This window comes from Chionomys nivalis, chromosome 20, assembly GCF_950005125.1.
Source record: "Chionomys nivalis chromosome 20, mChiNiv1.1, whole genome shotgun sequence".
NCBI classification, from domain to species: Eukaryota; Metazoa; Chordata; class Mammalia; order Rodentia; family Cricetidae; genus Chionomys; species Chionomys nivalis.
Window position 1 is genome coordinate 45622366 of NC_080105.1, and position 21759 is coordinate 45644124.

At 44.9% G+C, this 21759-nt stretch overlaps 1 protein-coding gene across 2 annotated transcripts; it reads left to right on the top strand.

Annotated features, from left to right (window-relative positions):
• Positions 1-7824: 7824 nt before the first annotated feature.
• Positions 7825-14422, top strand: Chrna6 (cholinergic receptor nicotinic alpha 6 subunit). 2 transcript variants are annotated; one of them, XM_057752695.1, is made up of 6 exons: positions 7825-7903; positions 9370-9509; positions 10903-10947; positions 11753-11862; positions 11967-12945; positions 14291-14422. In XM_057752695.1, the coding sequence occupies exons 1-6, from the start codon at positions 7825-7827 to the stop codon at positions 14420-14422; spliced, it is 1485 nt and encodes a 494-aa protein (XP_057608678.1). The 2 variants fall into 2 exon arrangements, with proteins under 2 accessions (XP_057608678.1, XP_057608679.1); XM_057752696.1 differs by lacking the exon at positions 10903-10947.
• Positions 14423-21759: the final 7337 nt, after the last annotated feature.

The following is a 21759-nucleotide window of genomic DNA, read 5'->3' on the forward strand; positions in this document are numbered from 1 at the left end:
AGAAAGGAGGGAAAATGGATCTAGGGTAGGGGGATGTGGTGGGGGGGAGTGGGAACTGAGAGCAGATGACACAAATCATCCAGCTGAAGGAAGATGGGATGGAACTAGATTTAAAACCTGGATTCAGCTACATGCTCTCTCCAGGAAACACACTGGCTACAAAGATTCAGGTAGGTTTAGTTTTATTTTTAAAAAAAAGGGTTTTAAAAACACAAAGCACCTTAAAATGTCTATAGTAATATCAATAATAAATTAAAAATGCTGCTAAACATACATAAACATTTAAGAGATATGAATCAGTCAGAACACTGATGACATATAGTTGTTATAAGCATGTATGTATCAAATGCCAGAGCACCAAATACATGAAAAAAACCTAACAGAAGTGAACACATCAACATAGTAGAAACAGCAGAAACAGCTGCAGAGGACAAAGCCTCACTTTCAGCAACATTGGAACAGCAAGGTAGAAAGAAAGGTAAGATTCTACCAGAACAGCCAGATTCTTCAGGCGTCCATAGGACTTTTTATCCCTAAGCAGCAGAAGGACACACTTCTGAGAGATGGAACACTCTCCAGGTTAGACGAGGTCTAACCTGATGGGATGGGATGAATGTGATGGGGGAAAATGGACAATACGTACTCTCTGAACACACTGGTGAAATTTGCAATGACTAACAGAAGACGGAAAGTTTGTGAAAACATGGAAATTAAACACACATTCTTGCACAACTGATGAGGCAAAGAAAAAACTGACAGGGGTTAAAATAATAATTGTGACTTATGCAGTGAAAGCTGCTAAGAGGGAAATGTGTAGCTGTCAGCACACAGACTGAAAAATTCCTCGAACTAAGAACTTGATCCTCTACTTCATGAGAAACCCCAAACAAGCAGAAGAAAGAAATGAAACAGGTTAGAGTAGAGATGGCTACAACACAGAGTTAGAATCCAAATGGAAAACTGTGAAGCCAAAAGCTGGTGTTTTGAAAACATAACATCAGAATTAACAGACATTTAGCTAGATTGACAGGGAATAAAAGTAAAAAGTAAGAAAACAGAGAAAAGGATGGGACCATATCACCCAGGAATGGAGGAGTACAGGAGTCAGTGCTGCTCTTGCAGAAGTGAGCGACTGTGAAGGGCTATTTCAACACATGTTTGTCAAAGTTAGGTGAATTTTTTGAAATGAACATTTCCTAGATATATTAATATCAACCCTTGAGTGGAATCAGTAGTTAGTCAGGTGTAACATTTATTTCAAGCCACTCAGGAAGCTGAGACATGGGGGATGCTCTAGCCCAGGTATCTGAGGTCAGGTTGAACAGCATGAAGGACCCCATTTTAAAAGGGGATAAATAACAGGAAGAATGGGAGAGAATGAAGATAAAGTAGAAGAAATATTGGAATTAAAAAACTTCCAATAAATGAAAGAGCAGGATCACATAAAAATTAAGGACCAACATTTAACAAAGACTTCCAAAAGTGAAAGTCTCTCCCAGAGTATAAAATTAGTATTCCTGTAATACAATGATCAGAAAAACCATCACAGAAAATGAAAACTAAAACCAAATCATTTACAGATGAAAACCCACAAAGCAAGTAAAAATAATAAAGTTTCATGTTTGTGTTCTCACAGGATCCCAGTATATAGCTCAGTTTTATCTCAACTTTGAGAGTGACCGTCCTCAGCCTCCTAGATTCTAGGTGGGGTGCTGTGTTACTTAGGGTTTCTATTGCTGTGATAAACACAGTGACCAAAATGCAGCTTGGGGAGGAAAGGGTTTATTTAATCATACAGCTTGTAATCTATCAGCCAGAGAAGTCAGGACAGAGACCCAAGGCATGAACTGGAGCAGAGGCCATGGAGGAGGGCTGCTTACATGGCTTGCTCATGCTGCTATCTTATTCACACCAGGACCAGCCACATAGTTGGCTGGGCTCTCCTTACCACAGCAACTATTAGTTAAGAAAGTAGTCTAAAATTATCTTCAGTTGTACACATTTATTCAGGCATTTTCTCAATTAGGATTTCTTTTCCCACATAACTACCTTCTGTCAATCTGACAAAGAACCAACCACAGCAACAAGGACACATCATGGCGCTTAAGATATTCATGAGCATTTCCAAATCATTACCTTCTATGAGAAAGTAAGAGTTGTCTCCCAAGCCCAGATTTAAAACTAGGCAATGGAAGTGAGACAAACAGACAGAAAGATAGACAGGATGGGAAGAGAGAGAATGCATGTATGTAGTTATGTGTGTATTTGTACATGTAAACCCGGAGGATACCCTCTGCTATCTGCCATTCTTCAGGTTCCATCCACCTTGTTTTTGAGTAAGGGTCTTGCTGGCCTGTACCTATTGGTGAGACTGGCTGACTCTGTTCACCACTGATTATAGCACAGGTTTGCTGTAAATGATGGATTTCCCCCTTTCCCCTGTCTAGAAATGATGACTCTGCCTTTGATCATGAAGGACAGTTTTGCTGGGAATAGAACTCTAGGTAAATGGACTCTCTTTCTGCTTTTGTCCTTTCAAAGCACTGCACCATTTTCTCCCTTCCTACCAGCATAGCCATCTGAACCTCATTCCTAGTCCTCACCAGCTGGAGGGTACAGCTTTGGCATTGGAAACTTAGACATGCTCATCAATGGGCAGAGAAGCTGGGGGCACTGAAGACTCTTTGGAACAAGGCCAGATTCTGCGCTACTTTGGGATTAGAGCTGATTTACGTAGGACCCTATGATTAATATTATGTTCGATTGTACACACACTCTGGTGAGGCCTGAAAATCAAGCTCCTACACATTATTAGATTTATCTCACTCATCCTTGAAAAATAGAAGACCAGTGCAGCACTTTGATTCCTTCAAGGAAGGCAATTGGAAGTGTTCTGGAGCAGAGCTTTGATTTGACTGTCTCTGGACAGTGGATGCTTTCTGTGGTTTCAAGTCTTTATTGCTTTTTAAAACATGTTTGTAGCCAGGCGGTGGTAGTGCACGCCTTTAATCCCAGCACTTGGGAGGCAGAGGCAGGTGGATCTCTGTGAGTTCGAGGCCAGCCTGGTCTTCAAGAGCTAGTTCTGGGACAGGCACCAAAGCTACAGAGAAACCCTGTCTCGAAAAACCAAAAAAAAAAAAAAAAAAAAAAAAAAAAAAAAAAAATGTTTGTCCTAACAAAAACTCAGTCCTTATGAATGTTCAATGGGTGCTTGAGAAGCCAATATGCATCATTGGTGGCTGCATTTCATCAGCTGTCACCACCCCAAGACCACGGCAGGACTCACCCCAGTGCCTACTGGGGTGTTTCATAGGAAACACAGTACCTGCCCAGCATCTTCATCTCCCTCACAGTTTGTTTTAGGACAGATTTGCAGAGACACACATGCCCCAGAAATGTCCAAGACAATAATATCACAAGGGCATGCTGGGAATGGGTCCTTTGCAAATGTTCCTTTGGTTCTCTTGTAGAGGATTCTCCTCAGATGGCTACAGCTGGCCATGGGCATCAGGATCAGCATAGAGCTTTACAAGTTAGACCCCAGAGCCGCAGGAGCAGCAGGTCTAAGGACAGGGCTCTAAATCCAATCACCACCTTCCCTGGAAGAAACAGAGGAGAAAGAGGCAGGAGCAAAGACCAAGCCCCATAGCTACAGATGCAGAGATCTGGATTAGGAAGCTGTAAGTCAAGGTACACTTGGGTCATCAAGGGTTGGAGGAGGCAGGGGAAAGTTCTCTGGGGGAGCCTACAGGAGAGCCTGGCTTTGCCAAGAGCTGCATTTTGTTGGTGCTTTTACCCTTTTATCCTCAGAGCTGTGAAAGTATAGCATTCTGTGCTATTAGTGTTATGATTCATGAGGGCACAACCCCAGCAGGTCCCCTGGCAGGTGGGAGACCGACACATATGCCAAGCAGAGAGAGCTTGGGCATAGAGTTTGTCTAGTGTGTATTGGTAAGGGTATAAAGGTAAAGGGTTATGGAGGAGAGGAGAAAGAGAGAGGGTGGACATAGAAAGAGAAAAAAGAGGAAGGGGAAAGGGAGAGGCAGAGACTACCTCTTCAGAACAAGGGGAGAGAGAAAGAGGGGGAGAGAGGAGGCATAAAATCTGTTTGTCTCAGGAGGAAGGGGGAGGGATTGGGAATGAGCAGGGCTTGTCTCTTAAAGGGACAAGGTACCTACCTAGGTGACAGGGCAGGCCAGCAGATTTATTATTGCAACAATTAGCCCACCCAATCTGTGGTGATTTATTATAGAGCCCTAAGAAATCAATGGGACTTGGCATTGCTTTCTCATTTCCAGTCACACAGCTGGGACTCCAGCAGTAAAATACATTTCATTTCACTGAGCTCTAGGTTCTGGGACAATGGTTAACAAAGCTGGAATTGGTTGTGCATCAAGAAACCTACAGTTGGAGCACATTTATTTCTATGTTGAAGACCCCAGATAATTGCTCTAAAAAGGCAGAATTCAAGAGCCTGGAAGGGAGGTCCAGAATTCCCAGAGTCCTGTCTTTGCAATCATTTTCACTAGAGTATGTCCTTACTGGTAGTTGCTGATTGGACCCCATGGCAGGGCTAACAAGCCCAAAGCTAGGTGTGGCTCAGCAGGAGAATGCTCCCTAGACTTCCATCCCCAGCAGTGCAAGGAGAAAACCACAGGCCCTGCTGGGCTTGTACCCACTGTTCTCCCAGAGTTAGGAGTCTGCGTGTATGAGACCAGACACACCTGACTGTGCTTTCTTGCCTGGCATTGGATTTAGGGTCCAGCTCAATTTTCTCATCAGCCTTAGCTTCCCAGCTCTGTGCACAGGGGAGGAGCCAAGGGGAAGGAAAGTGGAAGTGGTGCTGACCATGACCTAGATCGGAAAGGACTCTACAGCATTCAATGTATAAAGTATTCATGGCTCTAAAAGCCTTTCTAGGGATTTGAGGATGTTTGCTTAGATCCAGATGGATCCAGATTTGATTTCTAGCTCAGCCACTTTCCAGCTCTGAAGGAGTTTTAGGAAACTTATTTAACCTCGTGGATTGTTACCGTCTTCACATATAAAATGGTGACTTGTCTCACAATAGTGATGGCTGGAGGATTAACAGAGTAGAAGTGACTCCTCTAATGGCTGGCACAGGGGAAGTCCTCAGCACTAGGACTTCCCAGCATCAGCGTTTACCTTTCTCATCAAGGCAGTTACCATGCTCTATCCCACTCCTGTTCCACGGGGTCTTCCCTTTGTCTCTTTTAGTGAATATCATTTGTTAAATAACTTTTACAAAGAAAGAACAAGGAAGGTGAAGGGGGGAGGAGGTAAAGAAGGGAAGGGAAACCTAGCTGTTTCATTGTTAGTCAGCCTTTCCCAACCAGATCCCCACACCTCTCCTCCTACTGTGTCAACAACATGATTGAGCAAGGGCTGATTCCTAGAATATAAATATGAAGTAATATCCAGCAACAGCACGGGAAATGTACAATTCCTTTAAAAATTATTTTATTAGTTCTCTCTCTCTCCTTCTCATGGTGTGTGTGTGTGTGTGTGTGTACCATGTATGGACAGATAACCACTGAGACCACTGAGGCCAGAATAGGGAATCAGATCCTTGGAGTGGGAACTATCTGCTGAACAGGTGTTGAACTCTCTGGAAGAGCAGCAAACACAACTAACCAAGATCCATCTGTCAAGCCCAACTCCTTTGTTTTTTGAACTGTTACTGGTGATACTGATTAAGATAAGGACGGTGCTCTAATGAATTGAGATGTTACTAATGATATTGATTAAGATAAGGGTGATGCGGAAGAATTACGATGTTGTTGAGGATACTGATAAAGATGAGGGTGAGGCTGTAAGATGGAGGCTGTTACCAACAGTCGCAGTCTTGCCTGAGGCTACAGAAGCAATGCTGTGCAGAACACATTGCGAGGAAGCATCTCAGAGGCCAGCACGCAAACCCTTATTGAACTGCTTTTCTGCTGCACAGGCTAGTGGATATTCCGAGCTCTGGGTCTTAAGGAGCGAAGGTACTAATTGGAAGGTATTCAAGTCTTTCCCCCTCTTTTCTCGGGAATAGCTCATTCTATAGTTAGCTGTCAGGAAAAGGAGGTTTTTTTCCTTGGAGGTCTAAGAGGAGATAGAAGTGAGGAACTGTCCCCAGAGAACAAGAGGAAATCACTGAGAGGCAACTGTCACCAGACAAGATCTCAAATGCATCTTCTCATGAGGCATCATTACCATTAGACTGCTTCCCTCAGAGTCTCACACAGCAGCAAAGCTGGGGTACACACACAGCTCAGTGTTCAGTCATGTGACCTCCACAATCAAGGCTATTAGCATCAACTAAGGACACACAGAGCCCGAGGTTTCCAGAGAGTTCCTCAGAAGCAGGCAGAGTTCCCAGAGTTCTCATCGACTTGACCCCTAGCACTACAAAAAGAAACACCCAGCAAAGGGTCCCGGGTAGCCTCTTTGCATCTGTCATACAGATTTAGCTTGTCAGCTGAAGACAGCAGGCACCACCAGCTGTGCCTCCCTAAGGCCCCTCCTCTGCTACAGCCCTAGGCAGGCCAGCTGTGAGCCTCCCCGAGGCCCAGAAGCTAGATGTGAAAGCCCTGTCCTCTTCAGACTCTAATGTGTGTCCAGTAGAAAATACACGCATACAGCAGCTACAGTGTGCACTTTCGGACACAGCCCCCTTGATCCGTGACAGCCGAGTGTCATCCTGACTCACTTTGTGTCTCCTCAGGCTCTCTGAAAACTCTGTGGTACTTGAGGAAAAGACAAAGCCTAGATACTAAGGAGAGGATTGAAATGATGTGTAAGAACTGAGGGACGCAGGGTGAGGCCCCCGCCTGTGAGTTCTCCCTCTGCAGATTGTGCCGCTTTCACAGTGGGGCCCTAAACTCTGAGAACTCCTTGAGAGCTAACATTTTATCATCTAGTTCCTCTTTAAGCAATGCTGAGATCTAAGCCAAATGGTCAGCTAATCAGAACCCGACCAGTATCACAGCTACAAAGAGAAGGGGGAAAGAGCAGAAATCTAATCAATACCGGCCCCCTCCCCAGGGAACTAAACAGGAAAGTATCTGGTGGATAGCCGTTCTCATTCTTTGCGATTTGATCTCTCTCCTGATGTAGGGTCACAGCACTCCGAAGAGCAAGGCACTTGGAGAGCTGGCATTAAAAAATGAAAGCCGGCACAAGCGTGCCCTCTAAACTGTGCCAAGGAAGACAGGAATTGGGGTTATTTTAAACAGATTCCTCTCCAGTAAGCCTCAATTAAACAGCAAACTGTGTGAATGCTTTGGTGCTGGGTGGGTGTGTGTGTGTGTGTGTGTGTGTGTGTGTGTGTGTGTGTTTTCTGTAGTGGGAGTCAAGTAAATATGTGCTTAGACCCCTAAAGCAGCTGTTAACCTACGGGTCGTGATACCTTGAGTCAGATGACCTTTACACAGTGGTCGCATATCAGATATATGATATCCCGCATTTTAGGAAGGTGGAGAACCCTAAAGAATAATAGGTGCGGTGGCAGGTCTCCAAGGGGCCTGTCTCATCGTGTCAAGTCCTGCCTTCCTTCGCCTCTCTTGCACAGAGATCTAGGGTGACAGGAAATGAGACAACCCTTCTGAAGCGGCAGTCTTGGCTTCCCTTGCCCTTCGCTTCTGCTCCGTCCCACGATGCTGGGAGCAGCTGTGTGATGTTCCGTGTTTTCATTTCGCAGAAGATCCGTGTGGGTCGCCACGAGCTTCCGCGGCTTTAATGGTCTGATTCCTGCAGCTGTCTGACAGCTGCGTCTTTCACCACCCTCTGGGTAGAAATCAGAATTCAGGTGCTTTTATCATGCTGACGGGCCGGGACCAGGGGTTCCTTCGCTTGGGTTTGTGTCTGAACCTATGTGGATTCTTGGCTCCCTTGAAAAGTAAGTTACTTCTGCTTACATCCTAGTATGATTTTAGCTCCGTGCATTCACTCTCCTTTCTCAGCTTGTCTACATCCAAATGACTAGGGGGCTTTTATTAGTTAGGTTTAACCTAACAGATGAGATTTGGGGAGCAGTGTGGGAAAGCATTGCAATATGCTGTAAATCGTATTTCGTATTTCTAACTAAAGTATGTCTTCCCGGTGAGCACACAGAGTCATGTTTTCATAGCCGTTCATGCTATCAATGCTCTCCACTTATTTATTTGTGACTATATGTAATACATTTTTCAAAGAGCAATTTGTTAGTTGGCACTTATCACGCAGCTTGTCAACCTTCCCGTTGTCAGTAACTGGCCTCATCTGGGAAACCTGTCTCAGTGTCTGTACCAAGAGTGAGCTTTCTCGTCTTAAGAGTTGACTCAGACATGGCTGCTGTGTTACTGTGCTACTGGGTTTCGGGGTGGGGGGCTGATGGAGGGCTCAGCAATAAGAGTCTCACAGGGGGGACATGGCAATAGGAGCCAGGAAGGTTTCTCGCTAGCTTCTGAATAAATGTTTCCATTGTTTTTAATTACACTAACGAGAATGACAGCTGGCAGGCAAAGGTTTTCTCTCCTGGGGCCCTCCTTCCAAATGAACACCTGAAGTGGCTTCAGGGAGAAGCACAGCAGTTAGTCTCTGGTTCTTTCCATCTGGTCAGGATACGAATCTTTTGGGGAAGTCCATGGCGTATTTCTGTAGTCAAATATGAACTGTACAAAACAAACTGTGGGGGGTGTTTCACTGGGGTGTTGGGGAAGTGAAGTGTGCTAAAGAAACTAATTTCTTAAAGAGTTAGAGACACAGGTGGCACTACTGGCCAGACTTTAATGGCTAAAAAGGGTACTGAGAATCAATTTGCAATTGCTTTTAAGGGACTTTAAGTGAATTTATTTTAAAAACTCTGCATTTGCACAAATCTAAAAATAAATGATTCCAAGGTATATTTTTTAAAGGTCGTGGCTTTGGAGGTTTTAGGCAATGATTCGATACTATGTTTGTCTGGTGAGGGTGCCAGCCTTGCCAGGTGTAAACCTACAGACCTCCACAATTCCCACAAAGCTTCTGGTTCAGAGGTCATGCTGTGAGTTTTGTTTAGTGACACAAAAATTTCCCTCCTCATGGCTTTCTATTCCACGACATTTATGGTGCCCTTGACTTCCATGGGCAGTCTTCTCGGGATCACTTTGTGGACACTGTACTAGTTCTGAGAAGCCTATGTAGTCGTTTTATCTCCAAGTTGAAACAAAGTAAGCACGGTTAAAAAGGGGGTGGGGTTGAGTGGCCCTAGTGCAAACAGGTAGGTGTGGGCCTAGCTGGTGCTGTGCTGAGGCTCTGGCTGAGGCAGTAGCCTTGGGCCAGGGAGGAGTTAGCTCAGCCCCTACCCCAGTGCTTCCCTGATGCTTTCCTCTGTGTACCACGCAGGCTGCACAGGCTGTGCATCTGAAGAGCAGCTCTTCCGCACACTGTTCGCTCGCTACAATCGATTCATCCGGCCGGTGGAAAACGTCTCTGAGCCTGTCACTGTGCATTTTGAGTTGGCCATCACACAGCTGGCCAATGTGGTGAGTGCCTCGGACTCCAGACGTATTGCCAGGGGACTGCGTTCCCAATGCGCATGCACTTTGTGCACCTGATGGGCCCAGAACTCTGTCGCACAACTTAAAAGTGAATGTCGGATGACCTGTAAAGGGTCGTTCCAGGCCCTGCGTCAGGCTTTGCATGATTAGAAGTTCTTTCAAAGTCAGATTATAAAATACAGACATGAAGTCTAGTGGAATGGAGGCTCTAAGTGAATTATGTGTCATACTCTGTGGCCTTCTGTAAGTTCCTTTGGGATCATTTCAAGGGCAACTGGAAGTAGGCTCTTTTGTTTTCCTTTTATTCCCCCTTGTTCTAAATAATCTTTCTCTTGTCCCATGGACACGAGGTAGAAGAGTCTGTTTCTCAAAGTCCAGAAGGGGTCTTATCTCCAGGGCCTGGACTTCAGCCCCAGTTGTACTAGTAGATAGACTAGGAAATTAAGGGAACCCTGGAATGTCACCAGAGAGAGCATCAGAGATGGTCCTGAGACTATCATATACATAGAGGAAGCCTGTCATCTTCTAGACCAGCCCAAGGATAGGGAAGTGGTCCTCCTGCCCTACAGCATCTGTCCTGTGGGTCATTCGAGGTGACTTCTCTAGGTATACTTAGGCAGACACCACCAGGCTTATCCAGTGGACTTTGTTGAGCCAGCCTGGTCCTTTAACTCTTGATTGGATGTGCGCATATTCTGGTAAATAGTGGGCTCATGTTTCACATGCCAGAGGTTTCTTCTTACCTGGCTAGACCCACTTGATCGATTAAAAACTATTTATCTCATATCTCTTCTGACCCCTTCTTGATTTTACACTGGGCAAGATGCATGTGGACTGGGCTGCGGAGAGTAGAGAGCTAAACTGGGTGTCCCCTGCAGTCTGGTAGGACTGCCCCTCTCCTCAGCTTCACCTCACACCCTGATGATGGACTCTCTCTCAAGACAACTGTCTTAGGGAGAAAGGATGGCAGCCAGTGTCCTGAGTAGGTGGATTTTGACATTGGCATGTGGCTACTAATATAATTCATATGTGGCATATAAACAGATTAAATAAAATGAATTTCTTTTTGTATAACAGAACAGCCTGTTGCCCCATCACTACACTTTTAGCCATAATTCTTGCTTTAAGACTTGTTCCCAGAGAACTTAGACAACAATGCAGACACTAAGACAGACTTACATAGATCAAATCTACATGGGAAGTAGAAAAAGACAAGATCTCCTGAGTAAATTGGGAGCATGGGGACCTTGGGGGAGGGATGGGGGGAGGAGAGAGGCAGGGAGCAGAGAAAAATGTAGAGCTCAATAAAAATCAATTTTAAAAAAGACTTGTGTTAGCAAGTACATGGAAGGCTGAAAAAATTATTTCTCCCTCCCAGGATGAAGTCAACCAGATCATGGAAACCAATCTGTGGCTGCGTCATGTATGTGTCTCATGCGTCTCTCCCTTTGAACCATGCCCACGTGTGTCCGCTCAATGACGAACCCACCCACATTACCTCTTTCCCTCCACAGCCTATGATAGACATAGAATATGCTCTGTTTGCAGCTGGCTTAATGCAGACAGTGTGTGGGTAGAGCCTAATGTCTTTGACATAGAGCCCTCTGCCCTTTCTACTTTCTGCTCTCAGACCTCTTCTTATCAATTACTGGAGTCCCAAGTCTGATATTTACTTTCCTCTTTGATAGCTCTAGGAAGTCAATGGTTGAGGTCTGGAGAGCATATTATATAATCAGTAGCTGACTTTTATAAGTTATAGCAGCGTCTTTGCTCTTTAAAGTCTAAATAGTGTACACAGTGCAACGGACTCATCCTCATGCATGCAAATTGTGTTTTATCATTAGGAACAAGTTGCTACCCCAGTTTGAACTGAAGTAATCCATGAAACACAATATGAAGCCTTAAGCTTGTTATAGGTATGCTAAAATCAGCTCAGCTATTTAGCTCCCATGCCCATGGTTATAATCCTCTGCTTTTAATAGGAATCAATGTAATCTTCAAAATATCTTATTTTTTAATCAAGAAAATTATTGAACTTACATGAACATTTGGCTTGCAGGGAGTAAAAGGGTTTGGGACTGGGGTTCAGAGAGGGCAAAGGGTAACAGTAATCAGAATCCCCAATGTACAAGGATCACATTGTTAAAAAGCAAATTTAACAACAGTTAACACACAGCAAGAACACCACCACCACAACCAGAAATGGCTCTTTGTTTCCTTTCTTTTAGATCTGGAAGGACTACAAATTACGTTGGGATCCAAGGGAATACGATGGCATCGAGACACTTCGTGTTCCAGCAGACAAGATCTGGAAACCAGACATTGTTCTATATAACAAGTATGTGTGTCTAGACAGATTCACAGTCAATTGCCAAAATCTTTGACCCAGGTGACCCACAGAAAAGGGACCGTGTTGCTAAAAGTGTGTGGCTTTTCTTGCAGTGCTGTCGGCGACTTCCAAATCGAAGGCAAGACCAAAGCTCTTGTGAAGTACGACGGCATGATAACCTGGACCCCACCAGCCATCTTCAAGAGTTCTTGTCCTATGGACATCACCTTCTTCCCTTTTGATCATCAAAACTGTTCCCTGAAATTTGGTTCCTGGACTTATGACAAGGCTGAGATTGACCTCCTGATCATAGGCTCTAAAGTGGACATGAAAGATTTTTGGGAAAACAGCCAATGGGAAATTGTCGATGCCTCTGGCTACAAGCATGATATCAAGTACAACTGTTGTGAAGAGATTTACACAGACATAACCTACTCTTTCTACATCAGGAGACTGCCCATGTTTTACACCATTAACCTCATCATCCCCTGTCTCTTCCTCTCCTTTCTCACCGTGTTGGTCTTTTACCTCCCTTCTGAGTGTGGCGAGAAAGTGACTCTTTGCATCTCTGTTCTGCTTTCTCTGACTGTCTTTTTGTTGGTGATTACCGAGACCATCCCATCCACATCTCTTGTGATCCCACTGGTGGGTGAGTATCTACTGTTCACCATGATCTTTGTCACCCTGTCCATTGTGGTGACTGTGTTTGTGTTGAACATACACTACCGCACCCCAGCAACGCATACCATGCCCAAGTGGGTGAAGACCATTTTCCTTCAGGTTTTCCCCTCAGTTCTGATGAGGAGGAGGCCTCTGGACAAGACAAAGAAGGCAGGGGATGTTAAAGACCCCAAAAACCTTCCTAAGAGACCGGCAAAGGTCAAGTTTGCTCATCGAAGAGAGCCCAAACTTCTGAAGGAATGCTGCCACTGTCAAAAGCCAAGAGAGATGGCTCCTGGCAGGAGACGATTAAGTCAGCAGCCTGCACCATGGGAGACAGAGAATTCAGAGAACTCACCAGACATGGAAGATGTGATCGACAGTGTTCAGTTCATAGCAGAAAACATGAGGAGTCACAATGAAACAAAGGAGGTGAGCATATACCCCTTTCCTCCAGCCCGCTGTGCCCCCAGCAAACCTATAGGCACTTTACAGACTAGTCAGAGTATCGGTGGGAGTTATGCTTGTGTTACAGTCAGACCGAATCATCTAAGAGCAGCTCTATTATCGTGCAACATTGGAGAACCTGGATTAGAGTTTACGTAGCTACAATGAGATGATATGTAGCCCTACAACACATCTCCAATCTGCATTTACTTACAGTCAAATGCACCTATGCTACACATGCAAGACAGGTTGATTCGTGGAACAAGCCCCAACACAGCAAACAGTAGTAAAGAGAGGGAGGGAGACTGCCCAGGGAAAGGCGAACTGACTGAGGTGTTGCCTGAAGTCGCAGTGATGAAGGACACGAGCTCCTTGGCACTCAGCAGCTCGGGTTTCACTTCCTCTACTAGAGGCGGACATAGACCTGAATCAAAAGCATCTTGGAGATGTGCTCAGCATGCATACATTCTGCTCCTGTCTCCCACACTCTCACGCCAGTAACTTGCTCTCCCTCCCCCAAAGCAAGGACTCAAAGATACCATGCCAGCTCCCCTTGCCACCCCTTGACTAGCTGAGGCTTCCAGAAGCTCTTGCCAGGTGTCCGGAGTTGTTTCATAACTATAGTTCCCTGCATCTTTAACTCCTAGTAAAGGAATATCAGGATCCCCAAAACCGCCCTGTTGACGCACGGGGAGAAACTGAGAACACCTGGCCTAACACGTGTCACAGGACAGGAATGGCCAATAAGCTCCCCTCCAGGCTGGCATCATTTTCTGTGTAGGAGATACAGTTACTACTGACCTACCGTGCCATGCAGGTCCCCTAATACACAACCCACAGAGGCCATAGCAGAAGGCTAGAAAGAGTTCAGGTGTGCAGAAGCTCTCTCTGGTAGCATCACTTTGAGGCTTACTTTCGGGTGAGGGGTTCTCAGTCATAGCCCACATCCTCCAGCCTATTCTCTCACTGCTTCAGACTCAGGTCCCCAAAAGGCCAGGCTCTATTTATGCGCAAGTGACAGGAGTTGGATTCTCAAGCAGAAAATTTGGGAACTGTCCCTAGAACCAGGAAAGGACGCTTGTCACAGGAAAGGGGTCATAAAAGTCTTCGGCACCGGCCATGGCCACCCATGATGTATATCTACCCTCCTCAGACAATGAGAACCACGTAAGAGACACGGGCAGGCAGACATAATACCAATAATTGATTTTGAAAGTATTGGAGAAAGTTGCTTTGTGGGAGAAAAACACTATTCATAAGACAAAGCATGTTTTCCTATGATCCTGGTTTTCAAAGCTAGCCTTGATTTTTTTTTTTTATCACATTTCAGGTAGAAGATGACTGGAAATACATGGCCATGGTGGTGGACAGGGTCTTCCTCTGGGTGTTTATAATCGTCTGTGTGTTTGGAACTGTGGGGCTATTTCTACGGCCACTGCTTGGGAACACAGGAAAGTCTTAATCTTTATTTTCCTTTTGCCTTCTGGGTCTTTTAGATGATGTGTTTGTTCTAAACTACTTACCACAAGAAAAGGCCAAGCACCCCGTCTCCTAACCTACAACAAGAAGGGAAAGGCAAACCATATTACAACCTTAAGAGCCTAGATAAATATCTCCGTTGTGCAGGGTGTCCGTTAGAGCCTTTTACCACCAGAGCTGCAGTGTTCCCCGGCCAGAAGCACTGACTCAGTTTCCCTATGCTGTGCACACTTTGTTTCCAGGAACATGCATGACCCTCACAGAGCTAGGCCCCCCATCTAGCACCAGTCCACACTGAAAAGTGACTCTCTTGTATCTGAAGCTCCTGTTGGTTGTTGCCATGATGCACAAGACTGGAGAGAAACTCTGGAACACTGCTGACATTCGCAACACCTGCCTACTCCTGTGCCCTACTGTCTTGTGCACGTCTCTGTGACGGAGCTCACAGTTCTCCGGCACACGCATGGTTAAAGGAGAACAGATGGTGTCTCCCTTAGTGGACTAGTCAATCAGTTGTACTATTGACTTTCTGTCTGTGTGAAATATCACCTGAGATATCCAATGTGAAAGGAGGAAGTTGCTGTGAATTCATGGTTTCAGAAGCTTTAGTCCCTGATCCCTGAGCCCCATTGCCTCTGGACCTTTGGGGAGGCAAATCATGACAGACATGCCCAGTAGAGGGCAGCTGTCCACTTAATGGTAGCTACCAAGAAAGCAAACAGAGAGGGAGAATCTAGGGTGCCAATATTCCTTCCAAAGGCACACCCCTATGACTTAACTTCTTCCCAGAGGGCCTCATGTTCCAGAATCTCCACAGTACAGAGGACTGTCTTTAACACATGTCCTTGGGTGTGATCCAAACCACAGCAGTATGGTTCTGGCAGGACACTTGACTGGTACCCAGCTCTGTGCTAGGTGCTACAAGGGTAACACAAATAGATTCTTTCCTTTGCAAAGTTACAGGCTTTTAGAAAAGTCATACATGACAAGATCAACAGGATCGGGTAATGGAGAACACATTTACAGCAACCCAAATGAAAGAATCTAACTGGGAAGGACCTAAAACCACTCTTGTGTTTCTAATAGGTATCTGTCTAGTCTTTCCTCATGAACCCTTCACATGCTCACTGCATGGAGACAAATAAAATTTGTATGAAATTTTAATCTTGTGCCATTTGGAGCAATTTCTTTTCCGAGTGGGAGGGCATTGGGAGTTGTGTGGTGTTCCATACCAGTTACCTGTTGGCGTGACTGTGCTAACTTGCAGGTATGTCTTAGACAACAGCCCGCAGAGTCCAGTAAAAGGAGCTGTTTTCAGTTCCACTCTCTCCTAGCAAGTCCCTGTTCACGTGCATAGGTATTTTCATGATTCAGTTTTACTATCTTATGCTGTTGTCCCCAAAACAAAATCAACAATCTTTGCCAGGGCCTGTATGATGGACTGTCTGACATCCTTGAGGAGTGGACACCTGGTCCCCTTTCGGGATAAGGCTGCGGAGACAGCGATACCTCTCTCTGGACAGAGGCTTCATGATGGGTGGTTTGATAGGGGCTGACTCATATTGGACAATGTTAAAAAGGGATCTCTGAGATCCTCAAGGATGCTGAGTAAGCCGTGGGCCTTGCCAAAAATCCTCTACAGGTTGGGGGCCACTTTAGTCTGTGCTACAATGGTGGTTCAGCTACACCAAGTAAATAGATGTCTTGGGTAGTGGCTCCATCCTCCTGCAGATCTGGGTGGCCAACCATATGACTTTGTGGGGTTGTTTATTGTTGTTGTTGTTACTGCTGCTGCTATTGCTGTTTTTAATTAGAACATTTGTTTTGCTGTGCTATAAAAGTTCCTTACACACTGTTCAAACAAATTCTCCATCCAATGTTAGCATACACATTTTGTGAATTGCACTGTATGAATGAAGGGTAAGAATGATCTCAGGCAGGGCCTGGAGGAAAGCATCTCAATGCTTTCATGCTTGAGAGATCATTAACATTTGAGAATTCTTCAGACTTCCTGGCCTAGCTTCCTAGGAATTACCTAGCAATTATCAAAAGATTCTCTACTAAACAAGCTAGTAACACAACTTTAAAAAGAAGTATGCCACATTTTTTTTGGAGCAGGGGAGCCACAACATTTTTTTTTCATAAGAACAAAAGAAAACATGAACTGAAAATCTGTAAATAAGCACTAAACAAATTGTTAAATACATATTTAAGGGTTTTAATTTTAGAATATTTCTTGATCATGATCCACATTATTCACTGAGAAAGGGCCTCTCAGTCAAATCCAAAGTTCACAAATATGACTAGTCTACTACCAACCTGGTCCAGGGATGGCCCCTATCTGTTTTCTAAGGCTGGAATTACGGGCAAGCTGCCACACCCACCTGACATCTACCTGTGTTCTAGGAATCCAAATCCAGTCCCCTGCCTGTAGAGTAAGTTCTTTAACTGCTGAGTCACCTCCATAGCTCACTGGTTTTTGTTAGACCAGTCCAAACAAGTTAGAATCCAATCATTCTTCCCTAGAGATCACAAACAGGTGCAGGTGCATGCACACGCATGCACACATACACTTTCCAATTGGTGTTTAGAAATGTCTAAAATGGGGGCTGGGGAGATGATGGTTCAGGAGTAATAGTTACTATTCTGCCCAAAGACCAGTTGAGTGCCCAGCGCTCATGCCAGGTGGCTCCCACCTACCTGTGGCTACAGCTCCAGAGGATCTGATGTCCTTTTCTGCCCTGCACACTTGTATCATACATTCATGCACACACTCTCATACACACACATGCCCACATATACTTAAATAAAATAATGGAAGTAAATCTTTAGAATATCTAAAAGGTCATTGCACCTGTCCAGATGAGCAGGGATGCCATTATCCCTTGGGACCTGGGGAATAAGGACACTACGCTTCTGTACTCTGTGAAACAGGTTGATGTTGAACTTTTCCTGTCAGAATAGCCACATGACAGACACCCCTGTGAGAAACCAAGACTCTCTTGAGGGTCCTTATTTGGAGCATAGTGCTAGAAAGATGAGCAGACATTCCCTCACATAGCACCTTGCAGCGAGAGCATCTGGCCTGTTGGGGTGAAGCAGAGAGATCCTTGCCTAGTCCTTTGTGACCCCCCAGAGGGTAACTTAAAAGCTTAAGAGTATTTTTACCTGCAAGTCAGACTGGCTATAACCAGTATTAGTTACCTCTTTGATGGCTATGATGGTATATTTGACAAGAATCACTTTATTAATGAAAAGATTGTTTGCATTAAGTTGAGAGGCTATATAGTCAGTCTATCATGGCAGAGAAGACATGGAAGCAGGATCTGAAGCAGTTGGCCACATTACCTCCATGATCAGAAAGTAGAGAAACCAGGAAGTAGGACTGGATATGAAACCTCAAGCCCCATCCTTAGAGAGTCCCTTCTTCCAACTAAACCACACCTCAAGGCCCACATTAGCTGTGAACCATGTATTCAAACACATGACCTAGGGAGTCATTTCATATTCAAACCACAACACAGGATTTCTTCATGGAGCTGTTTCTAAGTTACTTGAGTAGATCATCATACTGTTTCCGATTCTCCTGGATACCTTCAGATACTATAATCTTCAGGTCTATCTGAATCCCCATTGGTGCCCACAGCAGAGACCATCTTCCAGTGTTCGGTGGGCGTGTCTAATGCAGCAGTGGCCTGAACTGATTCCCTACAGTGGACAACCCTGCCCAGAGCTTTGACGAGCCACACCAGTTGCTCTCAAAGAGTTAGTCAAAGATAAAACCAATAACCATGAGCCAAAGATAAAATTCTACTTTTATTTTCATTGTTTTGTTTTGGCATACTGGACAGAAAATGTACTGAAGAAGAAATGCAGGCCAACTTAAAGAGAAATAGCCATCAGCATAGTTAAGAGGACCCATTTTAACACAAAACACTGCTTGTTTTAAAGACAGAACTTTGAGGCAATCTAAAGGTTCATCTCAGCATTTCATTGAAACATTATCCTCTGGACATTACAGTGGTCCATGTGTCTAGTTAGATACCATCTTTCCAGGGTCCAAGGCAATGGGTGTTACTAATTGTCTATGTCCTGTAGCCACAGGCTATGCTACCCAGCTTACTACGGGACGTAGAGATGATATCAAACTGTCACCATCTGTACTCAGTAATTAATCATAACAATAATGATACAGCAGCCAGAGCGAATAGGATGCAAAGTGGTCCTCACACGACCATCTATGATGTATTCCTGACAATGATGCAAAATCAGGACAGTTAGGATCACTGTAGTCATGTCGGACTACAGGAAATTCAAGGGACAAAGGAACAAGCCAGATGGTGTTTGAAGCGAAGGGACTGAGAAATGAAAAGGGGAGACGTTCTCGTTGATAGTAGAGTTAATCCTCCCAAAAAAACATTGCCAAGGAAGAGACTAAAATGGACTGAAGAGACACAACAACCCAACCCTGCACCAGGTCTCATTTCAGACATCCTAACTACAAAGCTAGAGTACTTCTGAGTCAGAAAAAAACACAATTAAAATAAACTATTTTGTTAAATATGACGATATTGTTTAGGAAACGTTCTCATGTAAAAAATAATTCATTCTGGTCACGAGAGGGGAAGAGCTGGCCCCGCCCCTCACCAGCTGCAGCACCGGTAGCACTGTTGACTGGGGCAAGGGTGAGCCAGCCACAAGAGTGTGAGCGGGAGAGTACTGGCCCTGCCCCTCATCTGCCATATGGTGGTGTGGTCAAGGGAGAGATGTCCTCCTCTCTCCACCTATCCCCCATTACCTACGGCAGGTGAAGAGCTGGCCCTGAGGTTATGAGAGCAGGAGAGCTGTCCCCGCCCCTCACCAACTGCAGCACTCAGGAGAGCGGCCCCTGCACCTTGCCTGGACAACACAGTACAGCTGGCCCTGGTGGTGGAGGTGCAGATGAGCCAACCCAGAAGGGACGGAAGTAGAACGAGCCCCAATCCTTGCTCCTTGCTGCATAGGGTGAACTAGCCCGGGCAATGCTGGAGAGCTCACCCTAGTGGTGAGGATGGGTGGACTGACCAACCCTGCAACCATTCAGGTCAAGAACCAGGGCTAGGAGTGGGCCCAACCCAACATTCACTCCATCTGTGATCTGCTGGAGCACATGAAGGGGCTGGCCCTGCAGATCCAAAGCTGCAGGACCTCCACAACACAGGGCAACAACAGGATTTTCAAGAGGAATCCCAGTGAGGGCTCAGTATTGATAGCATAGCAGAAAACAGAGACCTCAAACCAGACCAACGACTCTTTGCAATGAATACTTGCAAGTAAAAATATATAAACCAAAGAATATACTGTGTGACTCACTGTGTCACACTACAGCTTCCACAATGAGATCTTTCTCTTTTTTCTTTCCTTTTTTCTTTTCTCTTATTTACTTTATTTTGGGGGGGAGGAAGAGCATTGCAAAGGCAGAGGAGGGATACAAATAGACAGAGAAATTAATGGGATTGAGATGCATAATGTTAAATCCACAAAGAATAAATAAAAGCTAAAAAAAATAAAATTCTCTCAAGGTACACATTGAAAACAATGCACTGAGCTAGAAATGTTGGGGCAGGCTACACAAGAGTACACCATGTGGGTAATCCAATCAAACATTTCTAGTATTCAGAAGGTGCCATGGAAACTTCCTAAGGAAGGAGGCAACCAACTATAATGCCTATGAACCACATCAATAACTAGCAAGTCAGGGTAACACTCCAGGTGCAGTAGTAGCGCACAAACCTTGATGGTAACCAACAGCTCTCTAGCTGGACTTAAGACTCTCTCAGTAGCTAACTACTAACCTAGTTAACTACTCAGTGCTACTGAAGTCATGATCATTAGGGGAGAATCTACAACCGCTAATTCAGTAAGCCAGCATAATCCCTAACAACAGTCTAAAATAAAAACATTTGTCTTTATATCTACCAATGAGTGTAGTCTTCACCCCTCATCAAGGAAACTTCTCTTGGCGACAGATGGAAAACACTACAGAAAACTACAACCAATCAAAACACATGGGCATGGAGCACAGTCCCAAGTGATATGTCTACAAAAGACTCCCACACCTAAGACTCAGGGAACACAGCCAAAGAAGAGGCAGACGGATTGTAAGAACCAAAGAGTCAGGGAGTTTTGTGTCTCTTCTTAACATCAGAAGCTACATCCACAAAGTGTCACCAGTATGACTGACCACACATGAACTGAACAAAGATGATACCAATAAACTATTGGGGGCTGCGGACCCTTGGCCCCTTGACTTTCTTTGCCTGCCTCAGACCCTTTGCCTGCTAAAGTGAACTGAGCAAAACAACTTGATTACCTGTGCCTGCAGCTGTTCTGAGCACGAGACCCTGATGGCAGGAGAGCGGCTTATGGTGGGCCTGTGATGGAAAGATCCTGAGAGCTGGGGCATGGCCAGAGCCCTATATAAGCTGCCCCTGCGCACAATACAGTTGGCCTTCTTGTATCAAGGATAATCTGTGTCCCCGTGTCTCGGTCTGTGTTTTTAAGTCTCCAGATTAGTTCCCGGCTCGCGAACTGACCTGTAGTGGCACAGGTGCTATGATAAGCAAGCCGAACTGGACGCAGGAAAGCCTCAACTCCACACAAAGAACCGTAGATAGCTGCAGAAAAGCTGGGAATGGGAGAGGTGATTGTCTCTAGGGAAGAGCACACCAATTGACTCTCTAGTGCCAAATGGTCAGCCCTGAAAACATACGTGCACATAGCATTATATAGACTGAGGAGGTTACATTTAGAAACATATATTTGTAATAATACATAAATGCATGCAATAACAATTAGTGAAAAAGAGAGGCCATAGATTTAAAAGAAAGTGAAGAGGGGTATACAGGAGAACTTGGAAGAAAGGGGAGGGAGAAATGTTGCAATTAAATTATAACCTTAAAAATAACCTTCTGGGACTGGAGAGATGACTCAATGGTTAAGAGCACTGGCTGTGCTTCCAGAGATCTTGAGTTCAATTCCAGGCAATCACATGGTGGCTCACAACCAAATGTAATAGGATCTAATGTCCTCTTCTGACATGCAGGTATACAAGCAGAGCATTCATCCATAAAATATGAATCAATAAATAAAAATTTAAAAAAAAAACTTCTGGGATCTGGTTTAATTCATGGAAACACATTAAATAAGCCTTGTCTACACTCTCAGCCCTCTTAGACACGTCGGGGACACAATGGAGATATTGGACAAGTAAGGAACTCACCCTCACCAAACAAGAATAATCACTTTCTAAACCACATAGTGAAAGTGGGGAGATCTCTG

Coding starts and splice junctions, on each gene's coding strand:
- Chrna6 (XM_057752695.1), top strand. CDS start 7,825: ATGCTGACGGGCCGGGACCAGGGGTTCCTTCGCTTGGGTTTGTGTCTG. Junction 7,904..9,369: donor ATTCTTGGCTCCCTTGAAAA/GTAAGTTACTTC, acceptor TGTACCACGCAG/GCTGCACAGGCTGTGCATCT. Junction 10,948..11,752: donor CCAATCTGTGGCTGCGTCAT/GTATGTGTCTCA, acceptor CCTTTCTTTTAG/ATCTGGAAGGACTACAAATT.